This window comes from Dendronephthya gigantea, unplaced genomic scaffold (genome assembly GCF_004324835.1).
Source record: "Dendronephthya gigantea isolate DGI-Jeju-01 unplaced genomic scaffold, DenGig_1.0 000061F, whole genome shotgun sequence".
NCBI lineage: Eukaryota > Metazoa > Cnidaria > Anthozoa > Malacalcyonacea > Nephtheidae > Dendronephthya > Dendronephthya gigantea.
In genome coordinates this window covers 1263083-1282456 of record NW_021163071.1, presented here as the reverse complement: position 1 = coordinate 1282456, position 19374 = coordinate 1263083, and the positions used below count along the sequence as shown (strand labels likewise).

The 19374-nt window shown below is 36.2% G+C and overlaps 1 protein-coding gene across 3 annotated transcripts; it reads right to left on the bottom strand.

Moving 5' to 3' along the window:
* Positions 1-175: 175 nt before the first annotated feature.
* Positions 176-18907, bottom strand: LOC114530244 (ral guanine nucleotide dissociation stimulator-like). Of its 3 annotated transcripts, none has more exons than XM_028551835.1 (19): positions 18757-18907; positions 14154-14332; positions 13215-13286; positions 5649-5944; positions 5486-5539; positions 5214-5401; positions 4803-4939; positions 4346-4570; positions 3925-4028; positions 3749-3833; positions 3584-3670; positions 3223-3309; positions 2850-2882; positions 2654-2775; positions 2473-2541; positions 1684-1891; positions 1399-1510; positions 866-980; positions 176-748 (listed from the first exon to the last, which is right to left on the bottom strand). In XM_028551835.1, exons 2-18 carry the CDS (start codon positions 14250-14252, stop codon positions 880-882), a joined length of 2079 nt encoding a protein of 692 aa, XP_028407636.1. In that variant the 5' UTR covers positions 14253-14332; positions 18757-18907; the 3' UTR covers positions 176-748; positions 866-879. The 3 variants fall into 3 exon arrangements, with proteins under 3 accessions (XP_028407636.1, XP_028407635.1, XP_028407637.1); XM_028551834.1 differs by lacking the exon at positions 18757-18907 and adding an exon at positions 14668-14738; XM_028551836.1 differs by lacking the exon at positions 18757-18907 and adding an exon at positions 14668-14738 and having other exon boundaries at positions 176-744.
* Between the last annotated feature and the right edge of the window lie 467 nt (positions 18908-19374).

Genomic DNA, 19374 nt, shown 5'->3' with positions numbered 1-19374 from the left:
GATCATTGGGCACAAAGGTATTTACATTTGCTTTCTTATGGCTGAATATAATGCATATGGTATTAATCTAGCTAATATAACATTCATTTGAAAGTTAGTCCCCCCCCAAAACTTTTGGCAGATTAATAATAAGTGGATAGTAATAATAACCAGCACACAAAAAAACAGCGAAATGTTGATAAAAGAATACTTTTTAATCAACACAACATCATCTGACAAAATCACAAACACAGGTGGTGCAAGGAGATGTAAAGGAGGAAGTAAAGTTCTTAAAGGTAGATAAACCTTTGTATGTTTCCCCATGATTACCCCCACAAACCAAACACCACCATAGTTGAGAAGTAAGAAGTTCACCAGCAGCTTTAAAATAATATACACCTTCAATAAGGTGTCCAATATTTCAATAGTTCCCTCGTTGGTCTCGTTAAAGCATGCCCACCCATATATGTTTGGTTAAATTAAACCCATATCTGTACATGTAATATATACATAAGAAAACACAATCTGTATAAAATACTCGCATATAGGTGCGTTGTCAAAGAACGGTATTTACAATGATTAATTGTAGGATCAAAATAAAATCAACGTCAGATTAAAGTATAGGCAACATGATTTCGCAGATCACGTGAATTGAGCCAGGATAAATGTACTACATTAGCTTTCTTAATATTTTAAGATACGACTTTTCCGGAGCTGTTCGGGGTGAAAAGAACCAGGTGAATTTAGCTTGTACGGTTGTAAAATCTATCTAGAACCAATCAAAAGAAACTAGTCAATAATGCAGTACGCTGTAGAAAATACTAAAACAAGACACTGACGTTATCTGTTCATATTTGACATTCGCGGTATTGAAGGCTGTATTTACCTGTGTGAAATAGTTTATGCTGGATTTTCCCGTAGAAGAAAGTATAAACCCTTTTCTTTGTTATTTGTGGCCATCGCATAGTAGACATTCGCATTTTTAGGAATGACAACTTCATCTGAAAAAAAATACGTGAGAATTTAATCCTTTTTAAGTGGATGATATTCCCCATCGTTAGAACTTGGCTTTTTTTCCAGTGGCTGGTTGTTCGAATGGCGTTTAGCTTAAACGGTGGATAAGCCAAAGTTTAAAAATACTCTCATGGATCTTGTGAATGACTGAACTTGCATCTTATGCGTTTAATTTGTACTTCCATTGAAAATTAAACTTCTTACATCAAAATATTTCAGCTCGGTTGTTCAATAAATCGATAATTTTGTTTTCCATTTTGAACTTATCCACCGTTTAAGCTAAACGCCTTTCGAACAACCGGCCCCAGGCGTTTTCGACTCCTATTTGGCAGGATCCATTGGAAGGCTATTATCATAGAGTTTTGGCGATGCACTAAATTTAGTGGTTTATATTTATTTACTTACTTCCATTCGGTAGTATTTGTACTAATGTCCAATTATTTGGCTGTTCCCCGTCAATATGATGCTTCGTTAGAGACTTTTTTATTACCGCTGGTGTTCGATCACCTTCGTTGACCTATGAGTGGTAAACATTACATACAAGACAAAGTTAATTAGAAATTTTAGAAGGTCACTTGAGGTCATTCAGTTCCTGCAAGTGAAGATAATGCTGAAGTAGTGTTTTCCAGCCAATAGGTAAAGCATACCAGTCAAATAGTTTGCATACAATCACGTTATTGTAAAACATACCCGTATACTCTTGTACAGATTACAACTATCATCGCTCTGTAGCGAGACACGAATAATGTGTCCATCACTGCCAAACATCATTGGGCATCCCTCAGAGCGTATTGACGATCCGGAGTTTTGTCGTTTGTGATTAATTGAACCACAGCCATCCGTCAGGTCTTCTCTGAATGAACTTGCTTTGACCAGATCGTTTTCACTTTTTAATTTCCTGCAGAGATACATTAATGTTAGTTCTATAACTGAATTGTAACCAATCCAGCGCAACCATGTCTCAGTGAGCGGGAAAAAAAGAATGCCCTGGTTGAGAACTGTTAAAAACAATTTCTGGTACATCGAGTTATAGCCTGGGAATCATGCACAGTGGCAAGCATGGGAAGTCAAATCTATGGATGCTATAATTAGCAGAAAGACTTGCGAAAAATGACCTTCTGGTGCCGGGTGTATGAATAGTACTTTTACCATTTTTTCGTACCCATGCCGATTGGGGTATAGTTACGTTAACTTTTCACTACAATTAATCGACAAAACTCAGAATCGTTTTCTTAAAGTTAACTACGACTTGTAGTTCAGAATTTTATACAACCAGCCCCTGAAAACAGGACTCGATAGTGCGGGTCTAAATGTTCTTGCAGCGTTCTACCCAACTAAACTGAGTAACAGTTAGCAAAATTCTCGTAAATGCAGTTGTTTAAGCAATGTCGGATGCAGGATTATGTATACATAATGAAAACATAATTGATTACATGGTTACAGAAAAAGTACCGATAACAAAATCTATCTAAAACTTGCCTGGATCTGAAAAGTGAGGCTTGTCTCTTTGGTAAAGAACCAGATTCCAAGCTACATGACAGAGTGAAGCTGAAAAAAAAATTATGACAATCAAGTCCTGGTATTTGAGCTTAGCGTTTTTTCTCGTATTTCAACAAATTGTCTGCTGGTAAAGATTTTAATTTATATTAAATATACTCACTATTCGTTTTCTGTCAGCGTTTCTAGTGAATCGAACCAATTTCGAAACTCATTATTGGGTAAAATGTAATAGTTCTTCGCTGCTTCTTGGAATAATCTGATTTGGGCAATGACTTCGAATTCCTATTAGAGACATGATGAAAAAATTTGAAACAAATAGAAACGAAAAATACAGCCAGTGAAAAGAGAAAACTAACCTTTTGCCTCTTCTCATAATTGATTAGATTTCCCTGCAAGTATAAATACAAAAATGTTCTGAAAATGTATTCCGATTAGAATAAATCACCAACACAAAATCTTCAATAGGGTTGTTAACACCATAGTTCAATATGAATATCAACCAATCAAACAGAGTTACCACAGATTAATACTCTACAGATTATTACTCACAAAAGTTTATACAACCGGCCAATGGATGTTTAAAGGAACTTAATCCCAATACCTCTAGCAATCCTAATAATCCTGTATACTAAGCCTTAACAGGCAGTCCTAATCGTAATCTGCACATAATTTAAAAAATAGGAAATGCAATGGCCCTAGAGATAAACCAGTTCACTGTTATAAACTTACGTCAATCATGTCGGGGTAAGCTGTATCCAACATCATCAAATCAGTAAGAAACGTTCCTAGGTACGGAACTGTTCCACTAATATTACCCTATAAAGAACATATATCATACAGATTAAATAAAAATTACCAACCGAGCTTAACAAAGTCTCAACTTGGTGAACGAGAAGTAGAGAGTTGAAACTGTTAAATCAAACTTGCGCTGTAAAAACTTGAATCAAACTTAAAAGAATTCACAATATCAATAATATGACGTATGATTTGACCAAGGCAAACTGCCATAAAAATCGTCCATTGAAATTTCTTATCAAATATCAATCCTCCATGCATCCTCGTAGCCTCGTTTAACGAAATAACTACATACATTAGTATTTGGTGTTCGCTGGTGATGAGTTCCTTTTCTCGTTAGTGAGGACTTCTTCTTCAATTCAACAGTTTTAGCCGTACCTTCCTGCAAGGACAAAGATTATTTCTATAAGTCAATGTTGAATGTTAATTTTGCTATCCTCTTTTAAGAAATGTCACAAACCTTCTTCAACAATTCTCTCACAACGTTTTGGTTGCTCTCCTCGGACACAAGTGCTGACAGCTCCTCGAATGACGAATGATGATTCCTATCAAGTTTAAATAAAATCATATTATAACTATGATAACGAAAATTCATATGTCGATTTAATCAGTCAAATGATAAATACCCTAAGTTACCTTGATATAGCGCACCAGGTTTTCTTAAGACGATGTATAGGAGCTGATTGTAACGCTGACATGATCGCTTTTAACGACGAGAAGTTCTTAAGATCTCGGCATCCCTAAATGCAAAGTGAATGAATCGTCTATATAGTATATACTTGATGTGTCTATAAGTTAGAATTTTTACATAAAGAGTTCCTCGACATTAATTCTCTTATTGTCCAGTGTCTTAGTGAACTGTTTTCCCGACTAGTTGACCAGTGTTTGCACCGATGAAAACAGAAATTTTCAGAAGAAACTTCGGTTTCTGGTAGTGACACACATAGGGTACGCACCTCACATAAAGGGGTGCAGGCATGCAGTAACCACTGAATCGCTAACATCTCGGGATGACGTGAATCGGTGAATTCACACTTAAAGTATCTTAAAATGCTACCTGTGCTATTTCAATCCAGGCTTCAAGTCGTTTTGATCTTCGTGCTATACTCGGGCTTCCCCGTAAGTCTCCGAAAAGAATAGTTGTCGTGACTCGTCTAGAGACGGCGTTGAATTGATTAACCGTAGCTTTAACACTTAACGCCTTTTGTTTGTTTTCTTTTTTATCCCGTCCTGACCACACACATCCCACGCATTCCCTTGGTATCACAGCTTTGAAGAGTTCCTAAAGGTAATCAAAAAATGAACTCACAAGTCGCCGACTGAAGTGGAATGGAAAATATTTCCTGAGGTATTTTTTTTAATTTGTGAAGCAAGTTCTATTTCAAGCAGAGATTGATCTATTTCGTTTTCTACGCCCATATTTTTCGGACATAACTTACATTTTGGAATTTCACTATTTTCTATTTGGCTAAAAATCTGATAAAAGAGTGTCTGTAAAAATATGAAACACATACAGCGTCTATCAATGTCAATTGTTCAGCAACTTCAGTGGGGGCGAATTCCACCAATTCCCTGTTTTCCGAAAAAGAGACACTCTCCGCACTTTCACCACCGTCACTTTTGTCGACATTTGGTGAACATCGTGATACTTCTGAAAGGAAAAAAAATATTTTAGCCACTAGCCTTTGATTTACTGTTACATATACACGCCAACAAACCTTTCCTATATGGTGCTATATACTCACATTCTTGTATAGCTTTTCCAAAGCTCAAAGTCGGCACTAAAAAGTCCCCAAGAGGAGCAGACATGACTGTATATATAAAGTGTGACAGTCGTTTTTGATACCTGGGGAAATATCTTTCTATCCGGACCTCGCAGTCGGTAAATAACATATATGTATTTGAACTTGAATATGCAATCATACCATGTTTAAGAGAAGGTGAAGTATTTTCCAGCAATTGTTGTGTCTTCCGTAAGACTTCCTGACTGCGTTTTTCCTTCAGTTCATTTTTCGCGAACATCTGGAGTTGTTTCAGTAATTTACAGTTCGAATCTTTTGTGAAATCTCCAGGGAAGTTCTCCAACCAGACCAACAGAACATTAACGGTTACCCTAAACAACAAGCAGGTAATGGCTGATTTAGATAAAACTCATAAAAGTTCTTTTTGAGCTATATCCTTTGACTTTGGGCCGTACCTTATAAAGTTCTCAAAATCACGCGATAAATTTTTCTTCTTCACTTTTTTGAATCTAAATAAATTTATAATCAATATTGGTAAAGTGGTTGAATTATTGTGAGCGGAAATATCGGGAATTTTTTTATCGAAATGATTCTTCTATTGACACAATTATTGATTACCTTTCGATTAAGAGTGCAACAACTTCCTCGGATGTTGAAAACGTTGGATGCATAGTAAGAAAAACGGTCAAGAAACCGGTATCAATATCATCAATATGATCATTGGCTGGAGCTAAATGTTCAATCAACTTCACGAGAGTCCCAGCTTTAATTGTTCGTCGCTTCTGCGTCTCCCATTCCAAGTGCGAGACAAACTCGTCATTAAATGGTAGTTTGTTTGTTGTGTGGTAACGAACTTTCTTTAAAACGACACGATATATTGCGCCGTCCTCTCTTTCATCACCCCAATCTCTGGTCTTGTAAATTGAAATAAAATCAAGATATAGCAAAGTGCTTACTGTGAAAATAGTTGCATAGAAAATACATCAAATGTTTGGCATAAGTGCAGACTAGACTGTGTTGTCGGATTTTACTAACGTTATAAAGTAAGCCGAACGTTCGCTGAAAAGATAGTTCAGTATACATATTAAAATTAGTTCAAGAACCTCGCCCCGCATAGCCTACTCTTGCTTCCTAGCTTGTAAAATTCCTTTCACACGTTTCATGAAGTATATATAACGCTAAATAAACAACCAATATTTTCAAACTTTTACACCTTACTTCTTAGCACGATAACCCATAATTAAATGCTTACAGATACAGCCTTTTGACAAATACACAGCAAATATTCTCATGAACTAAACGGCGCATTGTATAATGGTACTGCACCAACAAGCTGTCTGTTGTGTTAAAGTTTAACGAAAGATAACAAGCTCATAATAATGGCAGCTGGTAATTTGGGAATTGTATATTACAATGGTTATTATATTCAAGAACTATTTAAATTGTATGCAATTGGCATGAGTAAGGCTTCTTTAGCGTTGTGCTTCAATTATGAGACGAATGCATTAAGAACAATAAATAATCATTTTAGATCTCTCATTACCTATTGTTTTATATGCGCATCTCTTAGTTGTTGTTTACTCATTTTAAGAATATCTAATATTGATAGCCTCGAGTTGACTTTACTCCGTCGATTGGTCAATTTAAAATATCCAACCAATCACCTGCGTTCATTTGACCCGACGATACTGCTTAGCCAATGAATTGCACGCATTTACAGACCCATGCAAACTCTGAAATCTTATTCCCAAAGTCAACCACTTGAAAAGAGTACGTTGCAAGAACAAGATGTGTGAGCTGTGAAGCGTTCGAGAAAAGCTATCTCATCTTCTCCATGCAGGAAAACCTTTTCAAATAAACTGGTGAGTATTTTTATCATCGTTAGTTCTCTTAAGGAATAGCAGTTAGATCCTGATTCAACCCTATTTTTCGATTGAATTTGCTCCTAATATCAATTTACGTTTCTTTTTTTAACAGACAATTGCTCGTTTCAAATCAGAGAGTTAAGCTGCTTGTCAAGATAACTTTCAGAATATATAAGGATGTACTTCAAAATTGAACACCGATTCGAGATCGCCTTCAGGAATCTCAACAAAGGACTTCTCCGCTATTTTAATAAAGTAAGTATATGCTTTAAGTTGTTGCATGATTTTTATCGAACTTGAGGAGCCTGTGTAATTGAGACATGTCGTTCCCTAATGTTCCCCTTTGAACCTGATTCAGGTCAGTTTTTTCAGGCATTAATGAAACAAGCACGAGTCAAAACCCATTGGAACATGAAATAGGACTACGTATGGCAATTTTGCCGGCAAGACCCTTACTTGTGAAATTGACTCCCTAAAGTAGTTGCGTTTTTACACGTCTATAAGGCCATGCATAAGGACGTAAAACGTTAAAAGCATAGACTCGCAATACCTAAATACGATATACAAGAAAGGACTAGAAGACCTTTAAAATTTAGACCGGATTGAAATGGATTGTAAAATGTACCGAAATAAAATAGGATTAAAAATGCATGGTTAGTTTTAGGGGGACTTTGCAGACCAAGTGTCTGAGGCGAATACTACGGAATAGAATGATTAGCCTGTGGAGACTTTTTACGTCGTATATCATTTAGAAAGAAAAATTAAAATTGAGTACTAAATATATGTACTATTCTTTCGCAGGTTTGCACAACAAACGTGAACTTCTAGAAGTGAATTCATCTTAGCTAAACCAGACCAATTTCAACAATATGGATGCAATTACGCACAGAAGATACCGATTTGTCTTCAGAATAATTGGGGTAACAATCGAATTTGATGCAGGATATTGAACTGACTTGATAAGCGAACAGTTTTAAAACACGAGATCCGAAGCGACTCGTATACTGAGAGCGTCGTCTGAGCAAAAGAGACGACGTCCAATTCAAAGTAACGATGGATCCTATATCAAAACGACGACCGAACAGCAACGCCATGCAAAGAATGACGATTAAATACTTTCCTATGAAAAACGATCACCGAATGACGACGACCAACAGCAACGTCATGCCAAGAATGCGGATTAAATATATTTACCCACGAAAAACGATAACCGAACGACGACCGCAGGACGACGACCAACAGCTACGCCATGCAAAGAATGAGGATTAAAATATTGCCGACGAAAAAGGGTTACCGAACAACGACCGCACGACGACGTGATGCAAAGAACCGACGATTACAGTGCGACTACGAAGTAGATGACCTGGCTTTCAAAGTTTGTGTTTTATTTGTATTTGGGGGCCCCTTAGGAGTTTTTAACATACTTTGCACTATCCGGACTGTTTATACCTACTATATAACTTGCAGTATTGCTGTGTTGGCGAGCATTTTCATAACGCGCGGAATTAGTTCGGTCAAAACGTACAACAAGCGGTTATATGATATAGGCATAAAGGGCATTGTAAATATAAAGTAAATACAAGCACAATTATATAATATTGCTAGCTTCATCAACCTTGTAAATATAAAGTAAATACAAGCACAATTATAAAATATTGCTAGCTTCATGAATCTTGTAAATATAAAGTAAATACAAGCACAATTATAAAATATTGCAAGCTGCATGAACCTTGTAAATATAAAGTAACTATACAAGCTTGATTTAGCTTTTTTGTAACGGGATCGTCGTTTTTAAAAGAGAAAAGGATGGATACAAAAGCTTTTATGACAAAGGAGGAAAAAAAAGTAAAAAAATGTTAAAAACAAAAAAAAATCCAAATTTTTTTTATGAATATAGCAAAATACGCTATATGGTAAGTAAAGCAGAGTTCTTAAATGAACTTGTTGCAAGTAAGTGATAAAGCTCTTTGTAAATGAACAATTGCTGTTAATAGAAATACTGTAGTTACAAAAGAAAGCATAATCTATAATTTTATAGAATATGGCTTCTTAAAACAAAAATGTAATTAGAAATAACTAGGACTTTCCATTTTAGGGTGGTTAGTTATGCACCTTTTTTTCAGGGTAGTCAAAATTTAGACAAACGATCCAGACAACTGGACATATGCATAAACCTTGTCAATATAAAGTAAAACAAGCGTAGTTTAAGGATGCTGAAGCTATGAAGATGGATGGCACAAACGTCGATCGTGGCTAACTTCAACTAACACTCGCTTTTCAGAACACTAACACAATTTTCTTTTTTAGAACACTAACCCCTATTTTTTTTTAGAACACTAACCCCTATTTTTTTTTAGAATACTAACAACATTTTCTCTTTTCTAGAATACTAACACCATTTTCTCTTTTAGAATACTAACCAAATTTTCCTTTTTTAGAATACTAACACCATTTCCTCTTATTTAGAATACTAACTCCATTTTCTCTTTTTTAGAAATCACTAACACCATTTTTTAGGCGAATACTAACAGCCCCGTTCTCTTATTTAGGGTACTAACATATTTCATACTATTTTTGTCTCTTTTCTAGAGTAATTAATAGTCTTACTAACCACCATTCTATTTTAGGTTACTAACTCCCTATGTCATATTACTATTGTCTCGTTTCAGGGGTGATGATTAGCCTCAAGGTAAGGTTACTAACATCTTTTTCAGATTGACGTCTGTGATGCAAATAAGAGCCACGGCAAGATTCGGAGCAGAAGAATCTTTCAACAGATAAAAGCCTAGTCTAGACCTGAGGAAAGAGATTGTCGTGAAGAGATGGTTGGGAAAGAATGACCTATTCGTATTGGATTCGTATTCCATTATTCAAGAAGCTGATGTGAAGTCTTCATTGGAAAGGCGTTTGAAACACATTATCAAACGGTAAATATATAGTTGACTTGAAACTTTTAGAATACTAACCAAACTTTCCTTTTTTAGAATAATAACACCATTTCCTCTTATTTAGAATACTAACAACATTTTCTCTTTTTTAGAATACTAACACCATTTTCTTCTTTAGAATAATAACACCATTTTCTTCTTTAGAATACTAACACCATTTTTTAGGCGAATACTAACAGCCCCGTTCTCTTATTTAGGGTACTAACATATTTCATATTATTTTTGTCTCTTTTCTAGAGTAATTAATAGTCTTACTAACCGTTCTATTTTAGGTTACTAACTCCCTATGTCATATTACTATTGTCTCGTTTCAGGGGTGATGATTAGCCTCAAGGTAAGGTTACTAACATCTTTTTCAGATTGACGTCTGCGATGCAAATAAGAGCTACAGCAAGACTCGGAGCAGAAGAATCTTTCAGCAGATAAAAGCCTAGTCTAGACCTGAGGAAAGAGATTGTCGTGAAGAGATGGTTGAGAAAGAATGACCTATTCGCATTGGATACGTATTCCGTTATTCAAGAAGCTGATGTGAAGTCTTCATTGGAAAGCCGTTTAAAACACATTATCAAACGGTAAATATATAGTTGAATCTACGTATTTTTGTCTCACTGGGGCCCCCTTGCGGTTTTATGAACTTTGCACTATATGAAGCAGTAGTGATGTGTTGTAGTATAAATATTCATTTCTTTTATAGTATCAATATGGCGAATTTCTTCCGATGCAGAATGTGTGAGCGTGTTGTTTGTAAACGGCGGTTCCTCGAAGACTTCTCGTGCTGTGCGAATCGTGGTTTTTACGGAATGTATTTCCATTCTAACATGACGAAAGAACTCTCGAGGTTTTGGACTATAACGGTGAACCTAACTGACGGTAAAATATATAGACATTTGTTTACTCCCGTTTCGCGGCAATTGATGATGAACAAGCTACATGCATGTTACTGTGAAAAGTATATATAATTCACAGCCTTCTATATTTCACAATTGATGAATTGTGCTTTTGTGTAAGACTCGTAACAATCCCAGTGCTCAACGCCAAGCAGAAGTCCACCATACCTAAACCAAAGGTTTGTGTGACTTGAAAAAAAGCATGATAACGGTATATTTTCGGTCATTGATCTTCACTGTGAATTTCGTCCTGTTTGGCTGAAATGTTTGCAGTATAAACGTTCAACTTAAGATGCGCAAAAAACAGGTTAGGATCAGCGATAAATCTTAAACTTAAACTTGAAATTAAACCTAAACAGTAAACCTAAACCTTCTAGGTTATTGTAGGCATTGCAGTCACTAAGGAAGAGATATATTCACAGTGAAATTGATCGTGAAATGATATATTTTGATATTTCGGAATTTGTTTTTCCTGTCGTTTGTGTCAGTAGCTACAACGAAAAAGCACTGGGATAGTTTGAAAGTCTAACACTCCAATTTCGATCCGAAATACGACGATTCGCGCCCGGAAAAAAACTGTTGAGGCCAACTTTGCTTTGAAATTGGTATCAGTGACAGGGATAAAAAAACCTCTGAAGACTTTGTTTATCCGGCTTTACGATTGCAAAGGCTCACAGCTATGTCTTATGTATTTTTCCCGTCAGTGTGGTTTGAATTTCGGTGTGGATTGAATTTTGTCAGTATATATAGTAATTCATACTTGTAATAACTAGTGAACTGTGTTCCCTCACAAGGAAAATAAGTGTAATATAAGCGTAAATTACTCGAAGATGGACAATCTTTTATACCAATTTAGGCAATTTGTAAAATATAGTAAACCAGGAGAAGTTTGTTCAACTATATGAGCACTTTATATACACCAGATATCCATTTCAGAATTGGCTGACTCAGACTAGGCTTGACTAGTCTACACCAAATTGTCAAGATTTTGAGCAAAATTCCTGTCTTTGGCAAAAAGTATTTAGGTTGTTTCGACCAAACAGGCCTGAGGAGGACCTTTCGAGGTTTTAGGCCACTATTTTTCATGTGACCTTTGGAGAGGGACATTTGGTGTCATTGGGTTCAAGTCCCAATTCACATTTATGAGAAGAATATAAAATTTCGAGGATGTGTCTGCTTAGATCGTGCATGATTAGCAAACTTGATATTAGTAAGTATATCAGGTTCTCACATGATTACTTCAACTTAGATTTTGGCATAGTAGAAAAACAGCTGGCTCTAACAACTTTGGAAAAAAAAACTTTGGCCATTACTCTAGATTAGTATAATAGTATTTTCACCATCTTTTTTACTTTCTACACTTCTGGGGGGTTGAAATGTTTCAGGCAAAAGAATTCCCAGGTGTTTGACCTTCAGGTCAAACCTCTTGTGCTTATCACAAAACTTGTACTGATAACTAGAAATTGATGGCAACACTAATATTGTTTCAAATGGATAATGTTTTCCTAGGTTATTCTAATTGTGGGAGAATTGCTACAGTCGAACAGATCCTAAATTATGATGAATTAAAACTAAGAACCTGCAATGTGTGTGAAACCATCAGCCCCTGTCTTAATATTTTATTTCTCATCATCACATCACATCTTGTTCAAAAGAACATGATGAGAGATTGTTATATAAATACCCAAACATGCATTGAGACTTTACCAGTGGTAATTTCTAGAAAGCTAACCCATGTTTGCCTAGACACTTTCCTCTCAGCATCTCTGTGTTTTGGGTTAGACAGGTGAAAAAGAGATTGAGAAAATAGATTATTTGCAATGTATAATGGTGTCATCTTGTCCATATAGTACATCTGTTATATTTATCTTCAGCTTAGTTTTTAAGAGAGCAATGTGGCCAAGTATGTTATTGTTATATAAAATGCAACTGCTCTGGAATAGGTTATACAAATTTCTGTTCAATTATTCTCTAAATTCTAAATTTATATCCTCTACTTTCCGCTTGAAAGATTTGGCTGGAATTTTGAGAGAAGGCAATTTGGCATGATTTTTTGCAAAATGTAGTTCAATTCACATCAACTTTGATTTCATTTTTGTACAGAACACATGGTAAACACATGGAATACAACACTTCAATATATATGCTTATAGAATTTCGTTGCATAAACAATGTGGGATCAAATATAATGGCATCGAATTTCCTTCCCCTTCTGAGGAAGCGATTTTCGCAATACTTCGAAGATATAGTATTATTAATACCCAAATCCTTAACAAACGGCTTGCCTAAAAAAATTCTCAAATACTTTTCTAGAATTAAATCAGTGCTGCTAGACATAATTAGTGAAATCAGTCAAGACCTAACAATGCTTCGCATTTCGCAACCAATATGTTATGGCCTAACACCGTTGACAAGATTTCGCTTTCAAAATGTACGAGAAATCGTGGAGATCTGTCACAATAATTATCCATTAAGAATATTTACCTGTTGTTCTGGACTTGGAGTGGTCAGCATGGCTGCTTCCCCATTGATCAAGGGCCGTGCAATTTGACTCAACTAGAGATAAGAATATCACGTCTGATTTTTACCAAATTACATCAAATATCGTAGCGTTAAACGAACGCTACATGTGTTGTTGTTCTTATCTTGTTTTCGAGTTTTACAATGATGCAAAAACGACAGGGTTCTAAGGCTATAATACCCTCGATCACAGTAACCACAATGCTTAACCCAGGGTATTCTTTTGCATGTCTGTCGATAACTCGGCTCGTGATGACTTCGCGATGTTACGGAATGTTAATATTCCAATGCAACATCTAGTCATTTTGTCACGTATATTTTATTTATAGGGAACTGCGATAGTAAAATTTTTACGTGTTTCCTGAACTTTTTTCTTCACTAGTGATTACATAAGGGTAATAAGTTAAAATAAACCGTATAAAATCATCGTAAATACGATCATGAATAATTTCTAAAAATGATTGATCCCGATATAACAGTGAAACCTACGACCGTTTGTGACATAGCCATAGCATAGGAGTTAAAATTTATATCGCAAGTAGGGAGAATTTTTTATATCTTATTCATTTCAGTAAAGCAAGCATTCAAAATAGAGCTGTAGACCGTAGATCAAAATTGAGACTGTTTTGGCTACAACATCCATATAGAGGTGCCTACAAAAATCAATTTATCTAGTAGCAAAATTCAAACACTGCCACTGGTTTAGGTAATTTGCCTTGACCAACCGCATTTTGGTTTTCCCATACAAATAACTCATACCTTTTAAACATAACCTTGGCTTGTATAATTTTATAAATTATTGCCCAAGAATATACCATTGTGCATATTATGGTTGATAATGAAGGGTTGGTATGGGTAACAAGTGTTTATAGAAGTAAATATTATGGATTCAAATTCAATTACCGTGATATTTTCGGTACTTTCTTGCCATTGTTGTCGTCGCAACTGTTCCAAATTCAGTGAATGGCGATTACCGATGAAACGGTTAAACGGCATTTTCATTCTTGTATCTCTTCGGCGTCTAACACGGCCATAATTCTTTCATCGAGTTTGACAAGGGTTTATATTGTCGACCAGGAATTCTATAGTAAGCGCAAAACCAATATAACATCAAATTCTTCGCGTTTGTGAATGTCAACGATAACCCAAGTAACAAATGTTAAACTTTTATTTCAATAGCGAAAATATAAGGCACATAGTCGCACGATACTCTTCAGATGTGCCATTAGATTAGACCAATATATCTTCCGGAACTTTTAGCCATATGCATACGAGATCAACAAATGACATAGTCATAGATATAAGTGACGTACCGATTAAAATACTTAGCAAAATACCGAAAACCTATTATAGTTTGACGTCTTAATACCATAAAACAATTAGAAGTGCTTTTGAAATATGGCTATGTAAACCTTACCGGCATGAACATGATATTACGAAGAAAACCAAAATTGAAACACAGAGAGAAATGTGAGGGATATCCGTTTTGCATCATTAATGATATGCATTAGCAGAAAAAATCCCATTCTCAGTATAAAATTAAATAATAATAGCGAGATAATGAGAAGGCTAAAGCATCACACTAAAGTTACACAAAAACGGGTTATCCAAAATTGGTTCGTAGGTCATCAGAAAAAACACGAAGGCATTATCATATACGAGTATTGCCAAAGCCAAAAGGATGAAATTGAATATTTATTCAAGAGACGAATATAATATTTCCGGGTAAACGCTTTGGAGTGGTCAGACTGCGGGTTGGGTTACTCCAAAGATTCTTTTATACTTTAAGGGCTCCTCTCTAGTTAGTTTGACACGCTAGTAGCGAGCTTAAAATTCATGAAATCTATACTGACGTCCGTAGTTGTTAACAAAAGTTCGAGCCTTGTCTTAGGGCTAGGCTATCTGAAACAATCTCAATGTAAAGTTCATCGAATTCTCGACCGACTAGCATCTTCACCAAAATAACGTCCGCGTCGCAGGTTGGATCCCTAGTATACCAAGCAACTGATGAAAAACTGGGAACAAATCGAATCAAAAAGTTTTGGGGGAAAATATTTTTTATATATTTGTACGAGCCTTACATTAACAAAATAACATCGTGTACGAAACTGCCGTCGATAAATATAATAAAATTTTTTTTCAATATGTTCAATATTTTCCCTTCAAAATATTTATATACTCTGACGCTGTCTCTTACACGAATTGTGCCACCTTGATTAGTTTTATAATGAACCGAAAGAAGCGTACGTGATGAATCTTACAGAAAATAATAAATCATTGTAAGATGTCCTTCAATTTCTTCCAAAAGTACAAATTTTAGCTTATATCTCTTAACCTCCGTTCACTCTGTTGGTTACACACAGTTCATCATGTATATCCCTTGTTTCAGTGTATAAACTGTTCGCTCAGAAAAACCAGTGGCAGTGCTTTATAAATTTCATGTGAAATGCAAATAGTTGGAGCAACGTCGTTTCTTGATTCATGTGTTACATAATACATTCATGTCTCATGCATATAATCCCGTAGCATTAATCCCATGCAGACACCCGTTATATCGACAGACAGTGTTGTGCCATATTCCAGTCATACTATTGAAACAGGTACTCGAGATGCAAATCAGCAGGTCAAACCAAAACAACTGAAGAAGGTAAATTATGAAACTAGAAATGTTCAATAATTTCCGCGTTCCCCAACCAGGAAGTTTAAAAGTCACACGTGCCAGGGTATATACGCGCTACAAGCACCGTTGAACTATAGCTCTTTTAAGACTAAGTAACGTGACATTTTATTATTGACACATTAAACGATTATTGGCGAAACTACACTCTTCCTTATATCATGCATATGTGTAAAATGGAAAGAAAAAATATGTGAGATGACTCTTATGCATTACTCGATAATTGACTACGATGAGGTCTCTTAAACGAATAAGAGACATCCTGTAAGCAGTTGTGAGAGGTTGGAGTTTGAGGGATCGCAAGCTCTTGTTACGAGATTGGAGTTTGAAGCGAAACACTTCCTGGGAGATTAATTTTAGTTCCCTCCTAACCATTCCTCCTCCGCTCCTCTCAAACCGACCTTCGCTTGTGTGGAGTTAATCGAAAGCAAAGTGGGTCAACTTGACCGCATTTGAAAAGAAAAAACAAGCGCAAAAAATCATCGAATGGAGGAATTCCGGCTCATGGAAAAGCGCGCTCAAACCTCGGCACAAACTATCCCGCGTATTCCGGAAGTGCTGAAGGAAGAGCACACAGTTTGGCATCATGACAAAATTTCTCACCTCTCTCAATTAAATAAATCGTAGTTGCGTATCGCCAGTATTCATTACATTTTTGAGGGTGTACATGATTTCGGTTATTGATTTCTCCATGGAAACCACCATTCATTGTAGTGTGACGTAAATTTCATCAATATGCTTGATCAGCAGAGACAATGGTCGCGAATAAACTGCTAAATGGTGTATAATCGCATAATGCTTTTATAGCAGTCGGTTCGAGCGTGTCGATAAACCCCATCACAGCTCTGGCGTGAATCCTGGATGAGTGGAATGGGAATAGATATACATGCAGAAAGCATTATTTATCAAAATGTCGACGTTTTTTAGGCATATCACGTCACGGCCTCGTTCGAAACTCAAAAACGTCCCCGGAGGTAACTTACTATACTTCAGTTTAGATAGTATGGATAAGCACCAAAATAGGCAAAAACATACCTGAAATTTTAGTTTTATCTGTCTAGAATTGTTTATCAGGACTGTGGGTATATATCATCAATAAACAAATGTAAATAGAAAGAAGAGAAACTACATAAAAACTCTTTGAATAATTTGTAGTTTTGACTTCGTGTCGTGATGCAAGTTGTGATGTGACTGATGTCCTCCACGTCGATACGTCGAAGACTCGAAAATTCTTTGATAAGAGTATGCGATAGTGATGTGCTCGTATATTCTTTTAAACATGTACTGAGTTATAAGTTCTAGGATGCCATAGTCATCACAGAAAACTATGTACCGTTACAAAAAGATTCGTGGCTAGTTTATCATGTCTGCACACCGAGTGTGTACTGAATTAAAATTCGTAAGGTTGACCAACAGACTGTGGGGCTAAGATGATGATCTTGATAACGAGTAGTAAACTGCACTTAAGGAAACATGTGAAGCACTCGTGTGAAACCGTATGATGACAACATAAATATATCATGCACTTTTAACGTTTGTTTACTCTTGCTTAGACCGCTCGTAGGCGGAACATGTGTGCATACAGCGAAAACGTGAGTAGTCACACGAATTTTATGCCGCAAAGAACTTTCTCGCGCTCTTTTTTGATCAGTTGTTATGGACACGACACGAAAACGGCGACAGACGTGGGCTCAGTTGTGGAACCAGGGAGGAGTAGTATGACGATTTCCTTCATGTACATGACTGCATGTATCCCACTAAAATTCGGATAACCCTTCAACCTTAAAACGGCAAAATCGTTTCTGCGGGACTATACATTTTTAGGTATATGTTCAGCAAAAAAAATTCTCAATCTGTTTGGATATAAAGCAGAAGTTACTGTGCAAAGAGCCAAAGTACGAATGTTCAATATCACAGGGGCAAGTTTATCTGCATGTCTGTGTAGACTGTGTTGCCTCCTGCACTGATGTTTCTGGTGATGCACTGATGATGATGTGATGTTTCTCCACTGATGTTTGATGATCGCGCAATCCCGCGCATGTGTTTCGAGGGTTTTTCGATATCGCGATAGCTGACATAGGTCAAACTTGCGTGGTCATTTAAGAGCCTTATAAACATAGTTTATCCGCGTCACAGCTGTAAATGCGATAATACACATATTTCGTAACACTACGCGATTGAATTTTGATACGCTTGTGAAATGTTCGCATTCTGATAAACCAGCTTAAGTACACACACAACACTTCATTATCGATAAAAATCAGGAGTTGCATGCTACTCAAAAGTACTTGTGGACCCTCAATCTCAAACTTGTGCGCCGTGTCGTGAGAAATTCTAAATTCATGAATGACCATGCATGCAGAGTCATTGTTGTGTTTATCGCCTCGGCCTCTGGTATCATTTTGATAACTATATAACACACATTTATATTTTACAGCCGGAGTTGCTGAGGGTATAACCACACGTATCTTCGAAATTTAAATTGTACCCAGTATTAGCGCATCAGACGGCATGCTATACTGTACAATAATGCTAATCACCACGGAACCGTCTTTGATTTTTCCGAAGACTAAAGTGGGGAGAAACAACCTTCATGTCTACACAAACTTAATGCCGTGACCTCGTAATCGACGTGATACAGTCTTCACTTTATAAAATCCCAACTCCCTAACCCTTAAAGCATATACATACGATCTCGCTGTTCCATGCTTACAGACAGGCAACGTCAAGATATTTCACATTTCGGCGCTGAAATAAATGGCTATAAGCCACCCTTGACAACAACGCATCATTTATTAACATATTTCAAATCAATGTATTCGTACAAACCTCTTATACACAGCCAATTTGTCTCTCATCAAAACATAATAATAGTTTCTGACTCACACATTCCCCAAATCTTCTTCAAGCGCAGAATTTTGATCAATATTTTGTTTTACATGACGAATATGGCATTGGTATATTGCAGTCTTGTGGTAGCGAGCTATGATGAGCCTATGACGCTTTTAATATGATGACGACCTAAACTGGTATCATATTACATGCACTTTTCAACACACGTTCAGGCCCAAACAAGTCAAATTATGGACAATAAATGTATGTGACATTGCGCAGAGTATGCAGGTTAAAGTCTGAAACACAGAAACCTAATCGCAAAATTGCGTTTGTATAAATCGCGGTTCTTTCTCAGCGCAAAGAAACACTATAAGTTTATATATATTTTTGTAGATTTCGCAATTATTTTTCAACATTATTATATATGTATATAAAACACCATGGCAAACATTTCGTGCAAATTGCTTCTGCAAACTAAAAACGTCACGGAATGCATCAGGAATGTGGTATATAGGCTTATATAACTAAAGAGTATGTATGTATGGCTGGCGCGCAATATTGTCCATAATATTATAGAATATAGCTACTCTGCATGGGGTCAATTTTTAAATC

What these genes read in the sequence shown, in the direction of transcription:
- LOC114530244 (XM_028551835.1), bottom strand. Translation starts at nt 14,252, where the DNA reads ATGAAAATGCCGTTTAACCGTTTCATCGGTAATCGCCATTCACTGAAT. An exon ending in CTCCAAGTCCAGAACAACAG is followed by an intron (nt 5,945 to 13,214) that starts GTAAATATTCTT and finishes TCAATTTACAAG; the next exon opens with ACCAGAGATTGGGGTGATGA. An exon ending in ATTATGAGAAGAGGCAAAAG is followed by an intron (nt 2,776 to 2,849) that starts GTTAGTTTTCTC and finishes TGTCTCTAATAG; the next exon opens with GAATTCGAAGTCATTGCCCA.